The sequence below is a fragment of the Sminthopsis crassicaudata genome, chromosome 1 (genome assembly GCF_048593235.1).
Source record: "Sminthopsis crassicaudata isolate SCR6 chromosome 1, ASM4859323v1, whole genome shotgun sequence".
NCBI classification, from domain to species: Eukaryota; Metazoa; Chordata; class Mammalia; order Dasyuromorphia; family Dasyuridae; genus Sminthopsis; species Sminthopsis crassicaudata.
This window is the reverse complement of record NC_133617.1, coordinates 53,163,242-53,188,243: the sequence shown is the minus strand read 5'-3', so window position 1 is coordinate 53,188,243 and position 25,002 is coordinate 53,163,242. Positions and strand designations below refer to the sequence as shown.

The window sequence follows — 25,002 nt, the reverse complement described above, 5'->3', positions numbered from 1 at the left end:
GCAATAATGGGTCAATGTCAGCTTAGGAGGAAGTGCCTTTTGTGAGGATCTGCCCTCAGTCTTGTACTGCCCGACATCCAATGACTTGGATAAAGACTTGGATGGCATACTTCTCAAATGGAAAAGTGGGAAAGCCAGCTGACATTACTGAATGATAGTCTGGCTCCCCAAAGATAACAGGTCAAATCTGATCAAATTAAATAAAGACAGGTAAATTCTTTCATTGGGCTTCAAAATATCAATTTCACAAGAAGGAAGTATCATGAGACAACAGCTTTTGTGAAAAAGATCTGGGGGTTTCAGTGGGCTTCGAGCTTGCTCTGACTCCATAGTAACTGCTAAAAGTCAGTGTGATCTTGGGCTGTCTTCTTGTTCTCTGTCTCAGTCAAGTTTATCTGGAGTGTTGAGTTCAGTCTTGGATGATACATTTTAGGAAAGACTGAGAAGCTAAATGGAGAGAATAGTAATTATCATGGGGTCTAGGAAAAGGGACCCAAGAAAATGACTGGAGGCTATGCCAGAAGAGGATTGATTAGTTTGAAGAATGGAAAAATTAGGATAGACATCACCACTAATTTCAAGTATTTGAAGCACTCTCATGTGGAAGAGGGATTAGCCTTGTTCTTCTTGGTGCTGGGGGCAGAACAGGTAGCACTGAGTGGAAGGTGTAGGACTTTAGGCTCCTGTAAGCCAACACTTGAGAGGCATCCTAAGGTTCTGGCAGACCCAGATGCACGTCTCATATTTGATATGTCCTGGCTGTGGGATTCTGGATACATGTTTGTCTTTGGCAACTCTGTGAGATGCTATGTATTGGTGGAGGAAGCTTCTTTACTGGAAATTCTCTGACTCAAATAGTTCTGGGATAGGGAAGGGGGAAATGGTAATACTTAAAGCTATGAAATCTGACTCATAAACCAGTGATTCTCCCAACAAAGATAACTAGATAGTTCTCCAAGCACAGATTGGAGGATTATATGGTGAAGTTTTGTCCCACCTCCCATTTTACATTTTACAGATGAGGAAGCTGTGGTCAATAGAGGTAGAAATGATTTTGCTGAAGATTACATAGGTGACAGGGCGGGGTAATAGAGAGAATTCCAGTAGAGGGGAAAGAGCCCTGATTATGGGAGCAGATTGTGAGTTCAAATCCCTCTTTGGCCAAAATCACTTGTTCATCTCCATGGGACCTAGTTACCTTGGCAGCCAGGTGAATAGTAGATAGTGTTGGGCTTGGTGCTCCGATCAACTCCACACTTGCTCATTGTGTGCACCTGGGAAGGGAGCTTAAGCTCTTTCAGACTTGGTTTTCTCCTCTGTAAAATGGGTATTATAATAATAATACTACCTGCTAAGGTTGTTATGAGCATCAAATGAGATAATATATTTAACTAAGGCTTTGAAAACCTAAAAGTACTTTATAAATGCATTCTTGTTTTTCTTCCTCTTCCTCTTTTTCTATTTCTTCCCTTCCTGGTATTCTGGAATCCCAGGGAATTTTTCAAATAGCTTATCAGTGTTGGGGAGGTCTTGACACCAGGGATCCAGATCTCAAGGTCAGAGATTATGTCACTGTGGAGCTTGAGCAGGCAGAGAGAACTAATTAGCCAGGTCTGGCAAGGAAGGAAGGGACTTAGTTAAAGTACAAAAGGAAAGACTTGTTACTTGAACTGAGACCACTTTGTAAACCCTGATGTGATCTCAACATGTTAAGGTCAGCTGTGATGGTGGCTATTCCTAAGGTCCTGGGACAGACCCATGAACTTTTCCCATCCCTCTCTGGCAAGCAATCTAGAACACTGGGGATCTCTTTCCAAAACACCTTTAGAACACAGCCTTCTAGAACATCTTGTAGATTCCTTCAGACTATCTAGAATGCCTGTGGCTCCCCTTATTGGACACCTGTGGGTCTCCCTTCTGGAATGGCTTTGGGCTCCTCCAAGCTGTGGAGAATACATATGGTTTCCCATTCTTGGAAAGCTATGATCCAATAGAATATCCATGGCTCTCTCTTTTAGAACACCTTTGAGTCTTCTCTTAGAATACCCATTCCTCTCCCTTTAAAAATATCATTGGCCCGGGGCAGCTAATTGGTGCAGTGAATAGAGCACAGCTCTGAAGTCAGGAGGACCTGAATTCAAATTTGACCTCAGATATTTAACACTTCCTAGCTGTTTGACCCTGGACAAGTCACTTGACCCAGTTGCCTCAGCCAAAAAAAAAAAAAAAAAACAAAACCAAAAACAAAACAAAAAACAAAACTATTAATGGCTCTCCTCAAGGACTCTTGTGGCCTTTCTTTTAGACTTGGATTTTTTTTTTTTATTAAAGCCTTTTATTTTCAAAACATATGCATGGATAATTTTTTCAACATTGACCCTTGCAAAATCTTATGTTCCAAATTTTCCTCTTCTTCCCCTCACCCCCTCCCCTAGATGGCAAATAATCCAATATATGTTAAACATGTTAAAATACATGTTAAATTCAATATGTATATACAGATTTATATAATAATCTTGCTGCACAAAAATCAGATCAAAAAGGAAAAAAAATGAGAAAGAAAACAAAAAGCAAACAAATATCAACAAAAAGAGTGAGAGTGTTATATAGTGTTCCACATGCAGTCCTCATAGTTTTCTTTCTGGGTGCAGATGGCTCTCTTCAGCACAAGACCATTGAAACTGTCATCAATCATCTCATTGTTGGAAAGAGCCAGGTCCATCAGAATTGATCATCATATAATCTTGTTGCCATGTACAATGATCTCCTGGTTCTGTAGGGCAGGGTTTCTTAAACTTTTTCCACTCGACCCTTTTTTGACCAAGAAATTTTTATGTAGGCATATAAAATAGGTATGCAAATCAATCATTTACTGATAATAAACCATAATTTCATGACTTCCATATTTAGTTATGAGACCCCAAATGGAGTGGTGAACCACAGTTTAAGAAACTGGGTTGTAGAGCAACTGTAATTTCCCCCTTCCCCTTCTAGAGTACCTATGACTCTATCTTTTCTAGAACACTCATGCCCTCCCCATTTCCTTTTTAGAGTACCTGTGGCTCCCCCTTCTAGAACACCTGTTACTCACTTTCTCCCACTTTATTCTCTAGCCATCCTGATCCCTGCTGTCTCCTTCCACAGATATTCCTGATGTTGGTGGTAATCTCTTTTTGCATGGCGGTGGCCTATGGCTTCCTAGTGGTGGATTTCCAGACCAAGCACAGCTACCTGTCTGCCTTCTACAACAAATCATCTGTAGCAAATGAGGCTTTCCTTATCTTCTGGGGTTTCATGATCCTGCTCAGCATCATTGTGCCAATGTCCCTTTATATCACGTAAGCTAATGAGAAAGGTTGTGGAGGGCTGGGAGGATGACATGGGCAAGTGAGGAAGCTGGGGTCCAGGGAAGAAAAGTAGCTGCAGAATGAGACTATTGAGATCATAGAATCTCAGCTTGGGGAGGCTATTCAGAAGACACTTAGTCTTATGTGTGTTTGACCAGGACTTCCCTGTACATTAGCCTAGCAATTGGCTGCCCAGCCTTGATTTGAAGATCAGAAGAGGTCAGAGCTGGGAGGGCCCTTAGAACCCAGGATGTCAGAGCTGGGAGGGTCCTTAGAACCCAGGGTGTCAGAGCTGGGAGGGCCCTTAGAACCCAGGAGGTCAGAGCTGGGAGGGCTCTTAGAACCCAGGATGTCAGAGTTGGGAGGGCCCTTAGAACAGAGAATGACGAAGATGGGAGCACCCTTCGACTTAGTAGAATGACACAGCTGAGAAAAACTCAAGAGAGAGGTGGTTTGAGCTATAAGGGATCTCAGAACACAGAATGTCAGAACTGGGAGGGTCCTTAGAGCAGAGAATGTCAGAGCTAGAAGTACCTTGAACACTGAATGGCAGAGCTTGGAGGGCCTTTAAAACATACGATATCAGAGCTGGGAGGGCCTTAGAATAAAGCAATTCAGATCTGGGAGGGAGAGCCAGGAGGGAATTGAGAAAACAATCAGAGTTGGAAGAGCATGTTACATCTGAGATGAATCTTAATATATAGTAAGAATACCATAGCTGGGAAGACTTTAGGACATGGAATTTCTGGACTGGAAGGGATCTTAGAACATGGGATATCAAAGATGGAAGGACCTTGTCAGACCTGAGAGAGTTATTAGACATAGAATGACTTTAGATGTAGATGATCTCAGAAGTCGTGTGGTTCACTCTCTTAATTAAAGGTCCAGAGTGGGATAGTTAATAATAGCTAGTTAATAGGTTAGAACATGTCACTTCCTTGCTCAAAATTTTTTAGTGCATTCCTGCTGGTGCCAGAATAAAATGTAATCTGTTTAAATCCTCATTTCAAGCTCTCCATCATCTGGCTCCCACTTATTTGTTCAAACTTTTTACTTCTTTTCATTCATTCCGCATTCTGGCCACATTGCCCTTGATCTTGCTGTGCCATTTCCCACCTCTGTACAGCGTGTGTCCTCCATCTGGAATACTTTCGTTTCTCCACTTACTTCTTGATCAACCAGGAAGGAGTGTTTTTGAGTTGAAATGAATTGAGCCAGAATTAGTCTCTAGGATTAGTTTCCTGATTTTTTAGGCCCCAGTTTTCCCTCTACAATGTTACAGAAAAACCAGTCCTGTGCCTGGCACATAGTAGAGGCTATATGAATGCTTAAAATAACAATCATCATCATCATTATTATATCCTTACAATACTCCTGAAAGGTATAACTTGTATGGCTGCAATGTTAGAGTTAAGGAAACGGGATCACATAGCTTTTAATATCTGAGTCCAAATTTGTCATAATAAATCCAGGCCTGGTGCCTTATTCATCTATATAACGCTTTAAAACAATAATAACAACATAATCACAATAATATTATGTATAATTGTATAGTATATTAAAATATATGTTCTAATATTATATGTCATATTAATATTACAATAGTAACATAATATTTATGTGTATATATACATATATACATATATATATATATATATAGTTTACTATGTGCCAAGCACTTTACAATTATTGTTTCATTTGATCCTCACAACAATCCTGGGAGGTTGGTGCTATAATTATCCTCATTTTATAGAGGAAAAAACTGAGGCAAATAGTGATTAAGTGACTTGCCCAGGATCTCACAGCAAATGTCTGTGCCTTTATTTAAACTTAGCTTCTCTTGACTCCAAACCTAAAATAAGTATTTGAACAAGCTTGTTTAATCGTCTAATAAAATAAGTATTTGAACAAGCTTGTTTAATCGTCTAATAATTTTTTGGTAGGGTATAATGGGTGTTCTATTGCTTGCTTTCTCAAAAAAATTTCTGAAATTAATTAACTAATTAAAATTGGTGGAGAAAGTGTTATGGACCCATGGTTTCATTAATGTTGGGAACTCTGGGTATGGAAGATTCTACCAGGGAAGGTGATCTCAAATGACCCTGGGCAGTTTTTTTTTTTTCTCTCAAAATACATGCAAAGATAGTTTTCAACATTCACTCTTGCAAAATATTGTGCTCTAAATTTTTCTCCCTCCCTTCCTTCCATTCAGTAGTAAAGTAATTCCCTTCCCTATGCAGCAAGTAATTCAATATAGGTTAAACATGTGCAGTTCTATTAAATATATTTCTAAATTTACCACACGGCACAAGAAAAATCAGATCAAAAATGAAAAAAAAAAGAAGGGAAAAAGGCAAGCTACCATCCACCAAAAAATGGCTTCTAGTTTTAAGAGTGCCCATGCATAATATGTGTCTCCTTCTTTTCCCCCATTGGATGCCTCTGTGGTTCTGCCCTGTCCTCTCAGGGCACAAGACTAGTGTGAGGGAGGTATGAGAACACCAAGCTTAGAATCAGAAAATTTAAGTTCCAGTTCTTGTATTTATATCTGTTTGACCAGCAGGGTAGATTTGAAGTATTTTTGCAAGCTTCAAAGTACTATATAAATGCCATTATTGTGGCTAATAATTATTATTATCCATCTCACAGGCTTGTTGTAGAAAAGTACTTTGTAAACCTTGAAATGCTATAGCAATGAAAGATATTCATTATTTGTAATAATACTAATTATTAGTATTCTTTCAAGACATGTGCTGTAGAGATATGCCTCTAACTTTTTCTTCCCGAGGCACGGCTCCAGATACTGTGCCATCAAATTCAGTCCCTTCCCAGGCTTTTAGTAATTGTCCCTTGTCTCATCCCCTTGCAGTTTTGAGTTTATTTACCTGGTAAATAGCTGCTTCATCAACTGGGACCTGGAGATGTACTATCCTCCCCGGAACATGCCAGCCAATGCTCGGAGTACCAGTCTCAATGACCAGCTGGGACAGATTGAGTACATCTTCTCCGACAAGACAGGGACCCTGACTCAGAACATCATGACCTTCAAGAAATGCTGCATCAATGGGCTGACTTATGGTGACTACCCTACAGGGATACCTCTTCCTCTCCCCCTCTCCTAGCCCGAGTTAGGCCCTCCTAACATTCTCACCTAGCACACTCTATTACCTGCCATGCCTAGAGACCCTCCAGGATATAAGAGGGTCCAGGCCCCATTGGGAACCTTAGACCCTATCCTTAGAAGCAGTAAGATAGCCTGGGTGAGTACTCTTATAGGATCTGAATTCAGCAAGACCTCGTGTTCAAAAATTTACTCAGTTATTAATCTTGTGACCATGAGTAAATCCTTCACTTCCTCCTGCCTGTTTCCTCATCTGTAAAATAAGGATAATAATTGCATTTGCCTCTCAGGTATGTTGTGAAGATTAAATGAGGTGCTATATGTAAAGGGATTTGCAAACTTGTAAGCTATATATAAACGTTACCTTTCAGTAATATTAGAGAAGAGGCTATTCTAGATCTGTCTTACAGGGATCATTGGATCTCAGACCACTGCACAGTTATCTTATGCTCTTCTCCACACACCAGACCCATCCACTTCCTGCCCATCCTAGAGCACCTGAGGCTCCCCATAACTTCTTAAACTGATTGTACTGAACTGAATCCCTCCCTCTGCCACATTGACTTAGGAAAACAAACTCTTAGAGCCAGAAGGGATGGCCAAATTAAAAGGTCTATGAATTTGGATGGGGGGGAAAATGACATCTTTTTTCAATATAATTGGTTTTCTTTGTAATCTGTTGATTTTTATCTTGTGCATTTGAAAATATTGCACCAAAGAGGAGTTCAGAGACTTCAAGAAGCTTGCTAAAGGGTGCCCAGAAGGGAAAAAGCATTTATTAAGCACCTCCTATGCATGAGGTATTGTGCTAGGCACTTTACAAATATCTCGTTTGATCCTCACAGTAGCCCGGAAGATAGGTGATATTATGATCATCACTTTACAGCTGAGGAAAAAGAGGATAATGGCAGTTGAGTTGACTTGTTCAAGCTCACATAGCTATTAAGTATCTGAGGTAAAATTTGAACTCAGGACTTCCTGACTCCAAGACTATGGTGCTTCCTCCGAGACTTTGATCTAGGTCAAGCCCTAATTTCCCAGAGAAGAAAATGGAAATACCAATTAGGGACTTGTCCAAGGTCATACACTGAGTCAATGGGAGTTCCCAGCATCTAATTCTGATCAATTCTGGTATAGAGTCTTTTTAGTTCCTCCCATCTGGCTAAAGGTTGTTTTTCCTTATCTACCTACCTAGCTCCTTTAAGAAAGGGAATGAGGGGGTAAGACTCAATCACAGATCTGAGACCTATCCTTGAAAGCAAAGGACTGACGTTGTATTTCTTGTTTAGGTACAGATGGAAGTAGTGCGGAAGGCCTGAAGGTAAGTCTGATCTTGTTCTGGGCCCAGAACCAGGGGCCGTGATCATGAGTAGAAGGTGGGATTTCCAAGATGGGGAAATGTTCACCCAGCCATAGCATCCTAGAATATCAGAGTTGGAAGTGCCCTTAGAACAAGGGATGTCAGGGCTTGGAGAGTCCTTAGAACACGTCTAATGAGAAGTGCTTTTAGAACCCAGGATATCAGAGCTGGGAGAGCCCTTAGAATATAGGATGTTAGATCTAAAAGGAGACATACAATAAAATATCAGAGCTGGGAAGAAATTTAGAACACAATTAAATGTCAGAGTTGCTAGTGGCTCTTAGCATATAAAATATTAGAGCTGAGAGGGTGCTCAGAACATAAAATATCACATGAATGGGCCATTAGAATGTTGGACATCAGAGCAGGGAGTAACCTTAGAACAGACTTTAGAACTTAAAACATGGGATGTTAGATCTAAGAGAGTTTTTAGAACATATAACACCAAGTTTCAGATCCAGAAGGGCTCTTTAAGAATCATGTGGTGAATAGCATGGATAAAAGGAGAGGGCATGGAGAAGAATGAGCACCAGCCATGTCTGGAGAATGGTCTTGTCTAGTGGGACCCGAGAGTTCTTGTTCAAATATAAAGCAATGCTAAATTTCTTCACCTTTCCCATCCTTTGGTCAATAATAGATAGATGGCATCAGTTCTCCTTTAGGTAATTGCCACTAATGGGAAATGTCTTGTTCTGAAACCAAAAAGCATTTTCCTTTAAAAAATATTCTTTAATTCAAGTTGATTTGTCCTGTTGGGTTTTTTGGGTGAAATGTTCTTGCTTTTCTGCATTTTCTCCCTTTCCCTGGGCTATTTGGTTTATCAAATTTATTGTTGGCTGTGGAAGTTAGAGAATAAAGTAAATAAAAAAGAAATATGATGTGTTAGCAAAGAATTTGCCAATCCAATTTGTTCTGTTCTGCGGATAGTTATTAGACACCTGAACTCTCTGTGACCAGAAAAGTATCCTGGATACTCAGAGGAAAGAGAGCTGGCTGGGGCTTGAGGGCTTGAGTCCAAATTCTACCTTAGCCTCTTACTAGCTGGGTGACCTAACTGGGCAATTCATTTGGTCTTTTCAGGACCTCAAATTCTTCCTCTGGAAAATGAGGTAATTGAGCTAAAATGACATGGGGTTCTTCTCTGACCCTTTAACCAGGGCAACCCCATCATTTTATAGACAGGTGAACATTAAACAACGTGTCTTGGTAATTCGGGAACATATCTCTGATGAGAATCAAGGTAGAACTTTTGATTGAGGAAGGTCTTTAGAACACAGGATGTCAGCGCTGGGAGGGTCCTTAGAATTTAAGATTTTTTTCCACTTTATCATCTGGGGTCTCCCAGAAGCCATATGTCTACTGGGGTCTTTCTCTTTCCCCCTCTCCCTCCTTTCTCTTTCTCTCCTCTCTGTCTCTTTCTCTGTGTCTCTGTGTCCCTTTTCTCCTTCCCCTTCTCCTTCCCTTTCCTCCTTTCCCTCTTCTCCCTCCCCCTCCCTTTCCTGTCTCCCTTCCCTCTCTCTTCTTTTCCTCCTTTCCCTCTTTTCTCTTTCTCTCCCCTCCTCCTTCACTCCTCTCTTCCTCATATCCTCTTCCTCTCTTCCTCCTTCCCTCCCCTCAAATTCTTATTTCACTCCCAGGCTGTCTCTTTGAGCTGGAACAAATATGCTGATGGGAAGATGGTATTCTATGACTCCAAGCTTCTGATAGCCATCCGGAACGATGAGGACGAGGTGGTCCGGGAGTTCTGGCGGCTGCTGGCCCTGTGCCATACTGTCATGGTGGAGGAGAAGGATGGTGAGTGGTGCCCAGTCCAGGGACTGGAGGGGAAGGGCAGTCATTATCCCAGCACCCTGGGAAGAAATGAAGGAAAGGAGACTGGGCTCTTGTTTCACTGGGAGACACAAGGAAGTGGCTTTGTTTCTATTTTATTTCATTGAGGACGCTTGAAAAGGGAAGGGAAGGCATACTTTTAATCACTTTGCCAACCAGTCTATCCTATTTGAAATCTTATAGTCTGGGACACTCAGATTTGATTTGGACACACTGGCTCTTGTGATCCTGGACAAGCTCTGTCCCTTCCAGCTCTGAGTCTATAATTATATGATCCAAACAAAGAAAATAGTTCTTTTTGCATCTGCAATGACTTGTATACAGCAAATGCTTAATTAGTGTTTTTACGTAGTTATTTACTCAAAATACCCATTAATTTGAGACAGGCTCAGAGATGAACATTAGTTAGATATTCACTGGTCATTGGAAAGGTCAGGGAGTAGGATACCCCTGGCAATCTCAGTCACCATTGTTTTAGGGGTGATAAAAGGGGCCAAAAATAAACATTTACTGATATGTCATTGGAAAAGGCAGTAAACTAGCTTCCTTGGGAGGGTAGGGAAGACCTTCGAATGGAACTGCACAGAGCAGAAATCTGAAACTGGAAGCACTGTGAAAAGCCATTTGTCCAACCTCTTCCTTTTAAGCATGAGAGACTGATACCTGGAAAGGTCAAGGCATATGATCAATGTCACACAGCTCATTAATAACAAGGCCCTTTCCTTGACTTTCCATGGCACTGGGAGGTTCCTTCAAGTGTAGAAACTCAATGTGAGGGAAGGCTTAGAACCCAGAATATCAGAACTGGGAGGGCCCTTAGAACCCAGGAGGTCAGAGCTGGGAGGGCCCTTAGAACCCAGGAGGTCAGGGCTGGGAGGGCCCTTAGAACCCAGAATGTCAGGGCTGGGAGGGCCCTTAGAACCCAGGAGGTCAGAGCTGGGAGGGCCCTTAGAACCCAGAATGTCAGGGCTGGGAGGGCCCTTAGAACCCAGGGTGTCAGAGCTGGGAGGGCCCTTAGAACCCAGGAGGTCAGAGCTGGGAGGGCCCTTAGAACCCAGGAGGTCAGAGCTGGGAGGGCCCTTAGAACCCAGGAGGTCAGGGCTGGGAGGGCCCTTAGAACCCAGGAGGTCAGAACCCACTGGGAGGGCTTTTGGAACTCAGTATGTAAAGACTAGAGGGTCCTTAGAACATAAAATATGAGAACTAGAAGGACCCTTGGAGTGTGGAACCCCAGAATAAGAAAGGTTCTTAGCACATATAATGTTCATTGGAAAGCTTTTCCTGAGTTCTTTAATTGCCAGGCACTGCTGGGTTTCCGTCTTGGTACCCGACAGTGCCCAACATCCTGTAGTTACTTAATAAATGCTTGTCAGTTCTTCCAGTTCTTCTACATCATGAGTCACAAATATATTGAATTACGATCTCTGACGTGAATGCAGCACTTTCAGGTTTGCAAAGTGCTTTCTTTGTACATTCCATCTCATCTATGTCTCACAAGAAATTGGTGAAATGGGTAGTGGGGACATTCCCATCTTACAGATGAGGAAGCGGGCACACGGATAGAAAAAGATTTGGCTCTGGTCTTAAAGAGAGACTCTGAGGCAAATCCTGTGCTCTCTCTCCCCAAACTTCACCGGGCTTCCTGAATGAGGGAGCTGCCATGATGCCGTGAGCCTCTAACCAGGCCCTTGGTCTGTCTGACTGGAGCAGCTCTGGGCTGGTGGGCTCCTCTCTTGGTCCTTCCCCGTGGGAGGTTGTCACCTGAGCCCTTGAGCTTGGCACAGGATGTCTCTGGACATCCTGTTCTTCCTTCTGAAGTGTTAAAGCCTCCCTAGGGGGCACATGCCTGTGGCTGAAGTGTCCACTCCAGGTTTCTCTGAGTCAGCACACGTTGGTCCTTGAGTTTCTACTGGATTGGAAAACTCCATTTTTGGGGGGTGGGGTGAGTTTTCTTGGCAGAGATACTCAAGCCCTTTGCCATTTTCATCTCCAACCCATTTTATAGATGAGAAAACTGAGGCAAGCAGTAGTAAGTGACTTGCCAGGGGTCATACAGTCAAGTGTCTGAGACTGGATTTGAATTTGAGAAGAGTTTTTTGGCTTCAGTCCCGATGCTCAGTCCAATCCACTGTGCTAGGCACTTAATAATAAATCTCTCCAATTCTCCCCTCTCCCTGTGTGTTCACTTTTTAGGCCAGCTGGTCTACCAGGCAGCTTCTCCAGATGAGGAGGCTCTGGTGACGGCTGCTAGGAACTTTGGCTACGTGTTTCTGTCCCGGACTCAGGACACCATTACCACCAATGAGCTCGGGGTGGAGAGGACCTACCAGCTGCTGGCCATGATGGACTTTAACAGCGTCCGAAAGAGGATGTCCGTGCTGTGTAAGCATGGGAGGGCCCTACCTTTCTTCTACCTGACCCAGAAATTTAGCAATCAAACTCAACCCCCGGAACAGTATTTATTCTTTCTTACTGCCTAATCCTCCTAACAGCCTGCCTAGCATAGGAATAACTACAAAAAGGTTTAGAGAGAACCCAGAGAGGGGGACTCCTGGGATTGTTTTTATGCCTCGTCTATGGTTAAGTGTTTTCATATATAGGGAAAGTATTTCCCCTTAGTAGGAGGCATGGAAACTCCCTCCAGAATCCAGAATGGTAGCTCATCTGTAATTTAGAGTCCAGAAGAGTTGCCAAGGGCAGTTGAGTGGCTTGCCCAGGATCCCGGCGCCATTTTGTCAAAAGGTAGGACCCAAACTCCCCCCTACTTAATTCCTGCTTCTTTCTTCATTAGGTTGATCTATGAAGTCAGCTCCATCATAAAACCAAAATTAGTGTTTTCCTCCCTATTACATCATTTTGAAAGTCCTCATCCTTTTCTCAAGTTACCAAGTAAAAAAAGAGGCTCCTGATCTTATACTGGGCTGATCAGCCACAATTAGACAAATTGTACCTTGACACCAACATACTGATGTCATTTTGGACCTCTTGGTGAACAAAAGATAATAACTTGCCAACCAAGTCAAAAATAATGATCTAAAAATATTGGAATCATGACAAAGAATTGTGCCATTTATCATTAGTATCACTATTTTAAAAAATTAATATTATATTCATTTCCCTCCCTAAATTATTACTATTAGTATTAGCTGTGATTTCATTAGTATGGTACTTTTTTCCACCAGTAAAGACTGTCACATTCTATCTGTCCCACACTATCATCTTCATGAGTGGCTTAGGAAAAAAAAATCATCTCCTGTTGATAAAGCTTCTGGTAATGAGAAGCTTGTGTATAGCTGGGAGATGTGCCTTGGACACCCATGGTCCATAAGACCTGGAAAACATTTCAAAGACTATCCAGTCCCATTTTTCAGATAAAGAAACTGAGGTCTAGAGAGATTAAGGGATTTGTCTTGGCTACATAGGAAGTAGGGGTTAGGTGGAATTTGTAGGAATTAGACCGAATTTTTCCAATGCTAATTTCAGTGTTTTTTCCATCATACCAGCCCACCGCTGGGTCCAGCCACATCTTGGAACCCAGTAAAGTTGGCTAACATTGACATTCAAGGAAGAGATGTAAAAGGCTTCTTCTGGGAAGGATTGGACAGATGGGGCGTCCTCAGACAAAACTTGTCCCAGTTTACATCACAACATGTTGGAGGGTGGGGAAATTACATATCAAATACATGTCAATACATGTCAAAAGATTGTTCCTCTTTCTCTATTCCCAGGTTTGTGGAGAAGTAATTAGATTTGTTCTGCTTGATTCCAGTAGGCAACACTAACAGGAAGGAGGATGGTGACAAAGATAAAGATAGATACACTTTATTAGGAAAAATATCCTGACAGTTGTCACAACTGTCCATGTGAAATGGGCTGCTTGGGAGGTATTGAGTTCCCTATCCCTGTGGATCTCTAAGCATACTTTTTGAAGGTGCAAAAGAGAGTAAGGATTGGATCTTGGGAGGTCCTGGGAGGTCTCTTCCCATACTGAGATTCTGGGATTCTCTTCTCTACTGTAGCTACAGCTGGTGGTCATGGTGGTCACTCCATTATGCCCAAAGTCCCAGTTTCTTCCTCTAGGGGTTGGGAACAATCATGGAAGAGATGAAAAGGGCAAGAAGGAAAGGTCTGTCAAGCTGGCTACTGCATTGAGGATATCAGCAGCCTTGGGCCAAAGAAGGGAAACCCTCCTAAATCCAAAGTTCTTAACATTTCTGGTGTTATTCCATGGAGACCCATTAAAGACAAGGGAACTTTTTTCTCCTGTAGTGAGGGATCCTGAAGGCACCATCCGACTATATACCAAAGGAGCAGACACCGTGATATTTGAGCGGCTTCGGCCAGGATGTCCTAATGAGCTTGCTACGGAGAAGGCCCTGGATGTGAGTCCTGGGGATAGGGAGGAGGAAGGAATGTATCTCATGCTGTTCGGTCCCTGATCTTTCTTGGGCGGCTAATCCATTACCCAACTGCAAAGAGTACTGGATTAAGAGTTGGGTGACTTGGTTTGTAATTCTGTCTTTTCCACTGATTTAACATGCAATCTTAGGAAAGCATTTCTCTGTGGCTCAGCTTCCTCACCCTTCAAATAAGAAACTAGACCAGATGATCCCTAAAGTCTATTTTAATTTTCACATTCTATATTCTGAGAATATTTTTAGCATTAATGTTTTGTGTTCTACATTCTAAGGGCTCAGCTCTGACATTCCATGTTCTCTGTTCTCTCGGCTTTGACATTTTAGGCTTTAGGCCTCTTAGAGCTTTGACATTCTGTATTTAAGGTGCCTTCCTAAACTCCCTACTTTCTTAGTGTCCTTTGCTGAATCTTCATCAAGGTCACTCTAACTAACACTGGGTATCCTCCCAAGGCTCTCTCCTGGGCGCCTTTTCCTTGATAGGAGAGTTTCCTAACCATTTTTATGTCCTATAATCTTTGGAAGTCTGATGAAGCCTAGGGACCCTTTCTAAAAATAGTGCTTTTAAATGAATTAAAATACTTTATATTATTAAAGGAAGCTATTCTGGAGGATATGGGAAAGCATAAGACTCACCTGCTATCAGTTAGTTAAGTTCTGAATCATGTAGTAATAGGAGTTGGTTCAAGGATGGGAACTTAATATGGAATGGAGTGGTTAAGGAGGGCTTCTTAGGGCCTTAATCAATCAATAAACAAACATTAATTAAGCACCTACAAGTGCCAGATAAGATGCTAAGCACAGAGGTACAAAGAGACAAGTGTCCCTGTCTTCAAGGAGCTTATATTCCTTTTTTATGTTAAACATGTTAAAATATATCCAATATATGTATACATATTTATACAATTATCTTACTGTACAAGAAAAATCAGATCAAAAAGGGAAAAAAATGAGTAAGAAAATAAAATGCAAGTAAATAACAAAAAGAGTGAAAATATAATGTTGTGGTCCACACTCAGTTCCCACTCTCTGGGTGTGGATGGCTCTCTTCATCACAAGATCATTGGAACTGGCCTCAATCATCTCATTATTGGAAAGAGTCATGTCTATGAGAATTGACCATCACATAATTTTATTGTTGCCACATATAACGATCGCCTGGTTCTGCTCACTTCCCTCAGCATCAGTTCATGTAAGTCTCTCCAGGCCTCTCTGTATTCCTCCTGTTGGTCATTTCTTACAGAGCAATAATATTCCATAATATTCATATACCACAATTTATTCAGCCATTCTCCACTTGATGGGCATCCTCTCAGTTTCCAGTTTCTAGTCACTACAAAGAGGGCTGCCACAAGCACTCTTACACACGTGAGTCCCTTTCCTAAGGAGCTTACATTCTAATGGAAAAGGTAACCCTCAAACAAATATACACAAACAAGCTGCATAGAGGATAAATGGGGAAACCATTAAGAAAATGGGAAGCCCTAGAATTAAGCAAAGCTTACTTTTAAGTAACTTGTATTTATTGAGTTTTGTTTTTTTTTTTGTTCTGTGATTTCCCGGGCATAGGAAAGTCTGAATGAGGAAGTGCCCGTTACCACTGCAGAGCAGCACCTGCTCTGCAGCTTAGAGAGCTCCACTCCTCTGCACAGGTGCTTGTAAGCTTCCTGGCACGAGAAAAACCAAAAGTGCCAGAACTGGTTCGTGGCCGGCTGGATTTCTGATTTAACTCCTAGCTCTCACTCGGCCTTCAGAGTCTCAGGAATGCAGGAGTGGGGGACAAAGAGTTAGTCATGGCTTGGGGCTTGGGGCTTGGGTCCCGATGTGCTGAAGAGGCTTTATGTCTTCGAAATGAGCCAGCAGGGACTAACAGGGGCTACAAGGGGCCTGATGCATGGAGGCAGGACGGGCCTTCCTGTGGAGCTGTGGTTGTTTACCATTTTACAAATGAAGAACTTGAGACTCAGAGGATTAAAGTGACTTCCCTAAGATCAGATGGATGGTGAAGGAGCAGTTAGAGCAAAACAAAATATGTTAAGTACCTGTGTGGGCAAGCTCCCATGGTGAGGACCCGGAGTGGATGAAGTGCCAGCAGGCCTTTGGGGGTAGTAGCAAGCCCTAGAGGCCTTGGAGGGGTGGATGGCTAATGAGACCAGCTGGCCTTCCTCCTCCAGGCCCAAACACCAGCTTGGAAAGTCTCTAGGCCTCCTGTTGCCCAGCAACGAGTTCCTTCTAGGGCTCAGGACACACTGCCTCCTTCTAAAACAAGAGCCCGGGCACCAGGGGCTACAGAGCTGCCCGGGAGGACCCTGGCCTCCATTCCAGTGGGCCTGAGTGGAGATTCGCACTCTGTGGCTCAAGGCTGTGGACCTGGGCAACTCACATCCAAATCCCAACTTGGTTGTGTCTGACTCTTTCTGGCCCCATGAACCAAACTGGCGCACGTGGCAAAAATCCTGACTGAATCAGTAAATGAGTGAATTAAAAAATCAATTATTAAACTCTTACTATTTTCCAGGCAGAAACAAAATGAAAGAGTCTTGCTCTCAATGGATTTATATTCTAAGAGAAGATGGTCCATTTAGGAAAAATAACCTTTTTTTTTTTTTTTTTCAAAAAATTTTTTTGTTGTATATATACATATGTATGTATGTGTACATATACTGTATATCTATATGTATACATATACATGTTACGTGCATGTACAGTGCATGGGTACGTACTATATACCTGTGTGCATGTATATTTGTGTGGGTATACAGTCAGACACTTATTTGTTAGGCACATATATGTTTCATGCACATGGCATGTCTGTGCATGTGTTATACATGCACAAATGTTTGTATGTATCATGAGCACATGTGTGTGCTGTATGTGTATATTAAAAATCCCATTTGACCTGCACGATAGCTCTGTGCAGTAGATGCAGTTGTTATCACTATTTACAGACGAGGAAAGTGAAACTGACTGAGAGATTAGGGGACTTACGGGGGTCCCACAGATACACACATGGACTCTGTGTCTCTGACTCTGACTCCAGGTCTAAAGCTCCAACCCACTGGTTCTTTGAGGCCGGGGAGATGGTGTGTGGAAGCTCAAGGGGAGGGGGAGAACGAGGCTGGGTCTGCTACGATCTGGGCGCCGAGCAAGGGGCTGGTCGGAGTCTGGTGGGAGGGTCAGGTCGGAAGGTCCTGGACAAGAGCAATTTGGGCCATGGGGAGGCTTGTTTGGTGTCTGAGCAGGGTCGGAAGGCCCCTGGTGCTGAGATGGCTGTAGTAAGGAGGGGGAAATGAGAGACGCTAGAGACTGGGGACCCAGGGAGGAGGGGGGCTGGTGTTGTGAGTCAGGCTGCAGGAGGGGGGAGGACTGGACTAGCCAGGGATCTGTGGGGATGGAGACGGGAGGTCATTTGCAAGATCTGAAGAGAGTTTGGGTCCTAAAGGCTTAAAGGCTGCTGGGTCTGTACCATCACAGGCCAATGCAGAGGTGATCGATGGCTTTGGGGAAATGATTGTTTCATTCAGATTCTAAGATTTAGAATCAGGAGAGACCTCAGAGGTCAGCTAGTCCAACTCTTCAGATGCTTCCTTAGCTGTGTGACTCTCTCAGCCTTGATTTCTTCATCTGTAAAATGGGAATAATAATAATAGCACCTCCCTCCCAGGATTGTTTGGAGGGTCAGATGAGATAATATCTGTAAAGTGCTTTTGTAAACCTTAAGTCTTTACATCAGAGGTTTTATCAAGCACCTACTATGTGCCAGGCACTGGGCTAAGTGCTGAAAATACAAAGAAAGGCAAAAGGCAGTCTCTGCCCTCGAGTCTGATAAAGGGGAGACAGCATCCAAACAGAAGTATGCACATGAGAGACAGAGATGTGATAAACTGGGCGCAGTCCCAGAGGGAAAGCACTGAGATTATCACTGTGGGTTACAAACAGCACTTTCCTATCTGTGTCTCAGTAGATCCTCACAATCCTGGAAGGGAGGCAGGGTAGGGATTCTCCTCCCAGTTGTTGTGGGCAAAGGCCCAGAGGAGAGTAGCTCAGTGCCCAAGGTCCCACAACAAGCAACTAGAGCTAGCATTCAGATTACAAATCATAGGATTCAGAGCTGATAGGAATCTAAGTTTACCTCACTTTGTACAAAAGGGAACTTGTAACAATTTATTCAGGGTCATACTAACCAGTGCCCATTAAAAACAGTCACTCCAAATCCCCAGTGACTTCCCATTGTCTTCAGGATAAAGGTCGAACTCCTCTGCCTGGCATTCAAGGCTTTCCATAATCTGGTATTACAGACTCCTTTCCACATCCTGGAGGAGAGAGAGGAGGGAATAAGCATTTATAGAGCACCTACTATGCACCTTGCACTGTGCTAATTGCTTTTGATTGCTACATGTGCTGTTATTATTATTCCTTATTATTGTTATAGTATAATATATTATTATTAATTTACAGCTGAGGAAACTGAGGCAAATAGAAATGAAGTGATTTGCCCATATCCCATAGCCAGTAAGCATCTGAAGTCTGATTTGGATTCACGTTTCAGGATTTGTTTTTACTCTCCTGGTTCTCCTTCTACCACTCTGACTACTCTTTCTCTGTCTTTTTTTTTTTTTTTTTTTCTGGATCCTCCTCCATCATCACACTGAAGGTGTTCCTCAGAGTTCTGTCCTGGGCTCTTCACCTGGTGGTCAGTTCCTATGAATTTAATGACCATCTCTATGCTGATGATTCTCATGTTTACCTTTCCAGCCCCACAATATGTACTTAATAAATATTGATTGACTGACTCAAAGTCCAGCCCTCTGCTCACTGTACCACCAAGCTTTGACCTCCAACCTCTCATCTCCAGCTGGATGTCCAGTAGACATCAGAAACTTACTGTGTCTGAAATAGAACTTATTATTTTTCCCTTAAGCTACCTTCCCTATTAATATGGAAAACAATACATCCACCCAATCCCTCAGAATGATCCAGTAATCAAGTTCTCTTCTACTCCCCCCAACCCCCACATCCAATTTTTAAAAAAAATTTTTTAAAGCTTTTTATTTTCAAAATTTCAATTTGTTACCAGCATCTCTGGAATGCCCTCCCTTCTCTCCTTTGGCCCCCTTATCACCTTACTCTTGAATTATTGCAGTAGCTTCTAGAGGGTCTACCTGCCTCAAGTCTCCCCCCCATACTAGTCCATCTGCCATTCAGCCACCAAAGTGATTTTCCTAAGAACTTGTAGTTCAACCATGTTGCTATCCTTTCTCCCCATTCAGTAAATTCTAGTGGCTCCCTATTGCCTCCAGAATCCAATAGAAAGCCCTTCATCATCTAGCCCCCTCCCCTACTGTAGTCTTTGATCCACTGATCCTCGCCTCTGAGACCCTCCAACTCTCAGCTCTGGACATTCTCCCTGGCTGTCCCTCAAGCCTAAAACACTCTCCTTCCTCCATCCAACTACCAGCCCCCCCGGCTTCATTAAAATCCCAATTAAAATCCCACCTTCCCCAATCTCTCTTTATTACGGTGCCTTCTCCCATTTATCCTGTATCTAGCTTGTTTTGTATAGATTTGTTTGCATTTTGTCTCCCCCATTAGACCATAAGCTCCTTTAGGGCAGGGACTGACTTTGCCCCTTGGCTCCCAGTTTTATTATTTATTTTATTACTTAATAAATGCTGATTGATTGACTCAAAGCCCAGCACAATGCTCACTGCACTACCAAGCTGCCTGAACCTCACTGTACTGGAACATAGCCTGTGCTTTCTCATTGTTGTTCAGTCTTGCCCAACTCTTCATGACTCATTTAGGGTTTTCTTGGAAGAGATACTGCAGGGGTTTGCCATTTCCTTCTCCACCCCATTTTACAGATGAGCAAACTGAGGCAAAACAGGGTGATCTGACTTGCTTAGAGTCTATCCCCTTCGACACTTAGCTACCGGTATTTTCCTACCTCCCTTCCTTTGTCCATGCTGATCCCCATGCCTGGAATGCTCTCCCTTCCACTCTCCACCTGCTGAATTTATTTCTATCCTTTCAAGTCCAGCTCATTTGCCACTTCCTTATCTAGGGACTATTTTCCTCCTCTTTTTTCTCACCTCATTTTTCTAGCAGAGTGCTTGGTGAGGTAGGAAAATATGGACAACCAGTGGTACTGATGAGGAGTTAACTGAGGTTCTAAACCGAGATAGGTCAGTTCTTTTCGGGATGTCTGATTATCTCTCTCCTTCCCCAAAGTCCCAAAGGGCAGGTCCTTTAGCGAATGAATTTCGCTACTCAATACTGTGCGGAAACAAAGTCTTTATTGATTAGAATGGAAACACTGAAGCATCGTGGGCAAAATGCAAGGTACAAGGCCAATTTTATAAAGAATAGATTTTTGGGGACTGTTTTATACATGAACACAGTCATTCAGATGTAGTGATGTTTGTATTCAAGGAGGTTCCGGAAAGTTTTGTAAATAAGACAGGAATTCTCTGTTGTTATCTCCTTTCACCTCTCCCAAAAAATGAATTCCCTGCTGGTATTTTGGGCTATATCTTTTGACCTTGTCAGTACCAGGCCTGTATTCACTTAACCCTGTTTGCCTCAGTTTTCTCATCTGTATAAAGCTAGAAAATGCAAAGCAAATCACTCCAGTGTGTCTGCCAGAAAAGGATTCTGAGATTTGGACATGACTGAAATGACTTGAACAAAAAGTGCTTAATAAATGCTTTTTCATTGATCCATTGATTCATTCATACATTCTAATGAACTCATCAGGTATTATTGTGTACAACGGTTTGTGTCTTATTTCTTCAGCTCCATGAGCTTACAAGGTCTTACCTAAAGCTTCTGTCCCCAGCACCTACCACACTTGTAAAATGATTGAATAAATAAGACAGCAAAGTCAGGATTTGAGACCAAGTCCTCTGACACTAAATCCAGTCCCCTTCATGCTATATGAACTACCTCTCCATCTCCCCCTTGCACCTTGATATAACCTGTCTAGGAGAGGGGCATAGGACCCCTGACAAATCAGCTTCTACTTTTGCCCTTGGCAGACTTTTGCCGAAGAGACACTTCGGACCCTCTGCTTAGCCAGCAAAGAAGTGGAGGAGGAAGTCTACCAAGAATGGAACAAGAGACACCACGAGGCCAGTGTCCAGCTGCAGAACCGGGCCCAAGCCATGGATAGAGTGTATGAGGAGATGGAGAAGGACCTTAGGGTAAGCATGGGGGCCTGTGAGGACCTGACATCCAGACATAGGCTCAGGCATCTCATCCCAAGAATAGGGTTCTAGAGGCAGGAGCTGGAAGAAATAACAGAGAGCCAAGAATGCCAGAGCTGGGAGGGATGCCAGAACATGGGATACAATGCCAGATCCTGGAGCTGGGATGTACCTTAGGTCACACAACATCTAGGTCAGGAGGGATCTTAGAATACGGAATGAACTAAATGGGCAGTGACTTAGAAAACCACAATTTAACAGTATCTCTATTGCATTGTATTTTTATTTATTTTGTTAAACATTTCCCAATTACATTTTAATCTGATTTGGGAAATAAATTTGAGAGTTTTCCTGGCCACTTTGAGTGACACTTCTGCCTTAGAACATAAAACACAGAATAACAGAGCTGGGAGGGCTCTTAGAACCCAAAATGTTAGAGCCCTTAAAGCTCATCTTGCCTACCCCATATATTTTGGTGATGAGGAAACTCAGTCCCAGGAGCAGCAGGGAACCTTAATTCCTACTGTTTCCTTCCCTCTTTGCCCAGCCTAGGTCTGTGGAAGACTGTGGGGGGGGGAGCATCTTGCCAGGGGAACAGTTAGAACTCAAAGTTCCTTTCCTCTGTCTTCCAGCTCTTGGGAGCCACAGCCATTGAGGACAAGCTACAGGATGGTGTACCTGACACCATCCACCTCCTCAAGAAAGGGAATATAAAGGTGTGGGTATTGACTGGAGACAAACAAGGTGGGTCCTCGTGGGTGTCAAGCCTAAAGGTGGAAGCTTGGGGATGATGCTCACTGCTCGGGGCATGGTGAGGTGCACTGGAAAAGCTTTTCCTCTGCCCAAATCCAACATCTTCAGAAGTAGTGGATTAGTCCTGCCCTCCTCAGGGGTGCTTGGCTCCTTTTGGCTTGGGCATTGCCCTCTCTGGCAAAGAGACTAAAAGGTTTGGCGTCCCATCTGGGGAGCTGAGATTATAAAAATGAATACTTTAGTGGAAATGACTTTAGCAGAGGATTTTTTTTTTCATCTGATGGGATAAACTTGGGGCAGCATAGATCCTTCAAAATAGGTGCAATCTTAGATTCTTAGAAGCCTTAGGAATGTAGACTTTTAGCTCTATTGATGATTAAAATCATAGACCCTTGTGGCTTTATAACCACATAACTTTTGAGTCCTAGAATAGTAAACTCTAGAACCCCTTGATATCCTTAGAACCACTTGACAACTAGAAAACCCATAGAATCAACTGATTGCTAGAAATCTTGGGTTCTAGAACCCTTGGAACCTTTTGATGCTAGGAAACACTTGGAACCATCTGACTGCTAGAATTCTTGGAAATGTTTGACTGCTAAAAAACCCTTGGAACTATTTGATTGCTAGAACCCTTGGAACCATTTGACTGCTAGAAAATCCTTGAAACCATTTGACTGCTAGAACCCTTGGAATGTTTTGATGCTAGAAAACCCTTGGAGCCATCTGACTGCTAGAACTCACGGAATTATTGATCCTTGGAACACTTATCATCCTTGGAATTGTTAAGCTCCTAGAACCTTAATACTTATAGGAGCTGTGGAATCAATTGGCTCTTGGAACCCTTAGTCCCTTAAAACTTTACAAACCATTAGACCTTTAGATCCACAGAATATTTGAATCTTAGAGTTGGAAGAGACCTCTGACTTCATTTAATCACAGAATATCAGTTGGAAGGGATGGCCAAAGACAAGTGCTCCAATCTATATCTGAACAGGAATCCCATCTATGTCCCATCTGGCAGGTGGCCATCCATAAATATTCCACTTCAAAACTTCTGGCCACAGGGAGCTCATTGTCTTCCAAGGAAACCCATTCCATCTTGGGATAGCTCAGATTGTTAGGAGGTTTTCCTTTACTCCAGGTTGATATTTGTCTGCCTCTGCAATCCCTCTGAGATCAAGCCGAACTCTAATCCTTCAAATATTGGAAGATAGCTATCATGTCTGTCCCTTTTCCCTTCACTAGATTAAACACATCCAGTTCTTTCAACTAATCTCTGTAAGAGCACCTTTCCAATTTGGCAGCTGAATAATGCAGTCTGGATAGAATGCTGGGTCTGGAGTCAGGAAGACCTAAATTCAAATCCACTCTCAAATAGTGGTGTGAGCCTGGGCACTTAATCTCTATTTGTCTCAGTTTCTTTATCTGTAAAATGAGGATAATAATAGGCCCTACTTCACCTGTGAAGATCAAATGAGATAAATGCCTGACACATAAAGGATGCTTAATAAATAAATATTTGTTCTCTCTCTTTCCATGTTGGCCATCCTTCCAAACTTAAACATGTCCTTCCTAAAATGTATCATCTGGAATTGAGCACAAGAACCTGAACTTATCTGACCAGGACCAAGTGACCAAGGTCACTCTCTTTATTCTAAGTCCTTCATCTCTTCTATTAAAGTCTGCAATTCTCAGAATTGAAAGCTAACTTCTCTGGCTGTCCTGCCAAGTCATCTGACCCTGTTGGAATGAGAAACAGGGATAGGGAAGTGATTTTCTTTTTTTTTTTTTCTTTTTCTTTTTTTTAATATTTTCATTTACCAGATATATGCATAGGTTATTTTGCGGGAAGTGATTTTCTTAAGGCTATCCTCAATTCAGGAACAATCCTGGAACTGGAAATCCACTTGGACCCCATGTCCCAGGTTCTTTCCATTTCATGTTCTCATCCCTTACCTTCCAGACCTCCATGGTCTTTGGATCCCAAGATCTCCTTTTTGGGAAGATTTCAATATATGAAATCTGTATCTCTAAGTGAACTCTGGGTAGCTGGGTAGCACCATAATGGAAAAGAATCCCAGTCCTGAAGTCAGGAAGACCTGAATTCAAATGTGACTTCAGACACTTACTAGCTGTGTGACTCTCGGCAAGTCACTTCACTCTGTCTGCCTCAGTTCCTTATCTGTAAAATTAACTGGAGAAGGAAATGGCACAGCACTCCTGTATCTCTGCCAAGAAAATCCTAAAGAACAAGATAATGACCCAATCGAACAGCAACAAGAAGAGAACTCTTGGCCTTAGGCTTCCTCTCAATTGTATTTGCATTAGAAGATATGTCAATAATGGAAAGAAAAAATTCTGATAAAGCATTTGTGACTTCAGTGAGCAGGTAAGACTTTTGTGGGAGTGGGGACTTTCCTTGAGTCTCTGAAGTCCTCCAATTTTTAAACAGTGAAATGAAGAACAGAACAATGACAAAGATAGAATCATACCCTCATCACTAGAAAGGACCTTGGAGAATATCTAGAATAACTCCTAATCCATTGCCTCAACTATTCCCCAACATCTTATCTTCTAGCTTCTTCTTGAACACCTCCAAATGATGAGGAGCTCATTCTGTTGACTTTTGTATTTGTATTTTATACTGTATTCACTTCCAAGATTCCAGTGCAGCTCATTCTATTGATGAACATCTCTGATTTATAGGAAGTACTTCCTTAGGTTGAAATAAAATCTTCTCCTTGTCCTGGTCAGAGGCTTAGAGTATTTGGAGATAGAAGGAGCCTTTTGTTGTTGTTTTGTTCAATTGTACCTACCTCTTTGTAACCCCATTTGGGGTTTTCTTGGCAAAAACATTAGAGTGCTTTGCCATTTTCTTCTCCAGCTCATTTTACAGATGAGAAAACTGAGGCAAATAAAGTGAAATAATTTACCCATAGTCACCTCAAATTTGAATTCAGGCCTTCCT

General features: G+C 42.5%; 1 protein-coding gene across 1 annotated transcript in view; it reads left to right on the top strand.

Annotated features, from left to right (window-relative positions):
- Window positions 1–25,002, top strand: part of ATP8B3 (ATPase phospholipid transporting 8B3) — a 95,391-nt gene that overhangs the window by 51,403 nt on the left and 18,986 nt on the right. The window contains 8 exon segments of the mRNA XM_074303583.1: window positions 3,145–3,338; window positions 6,217–6,425; window positions 7,758–7,789; window positions 9,466–9,622; window positions 11,852–12,040; window positions 13,928–14,040; window positions 21,111–21,275; window positions 21,911–22,022. Coding sequence (XP_074159684.1) covers window positions 3,145–3,338; window positions 6,217–6,425; window positions 7,758–7,789; window positions 9,466–9,622; window positions 11,852–12,040; window positions 13,928–14,040; window positions 21,111–21,275; window positions 21,911–22,022 — 1,171 coding nt within the window.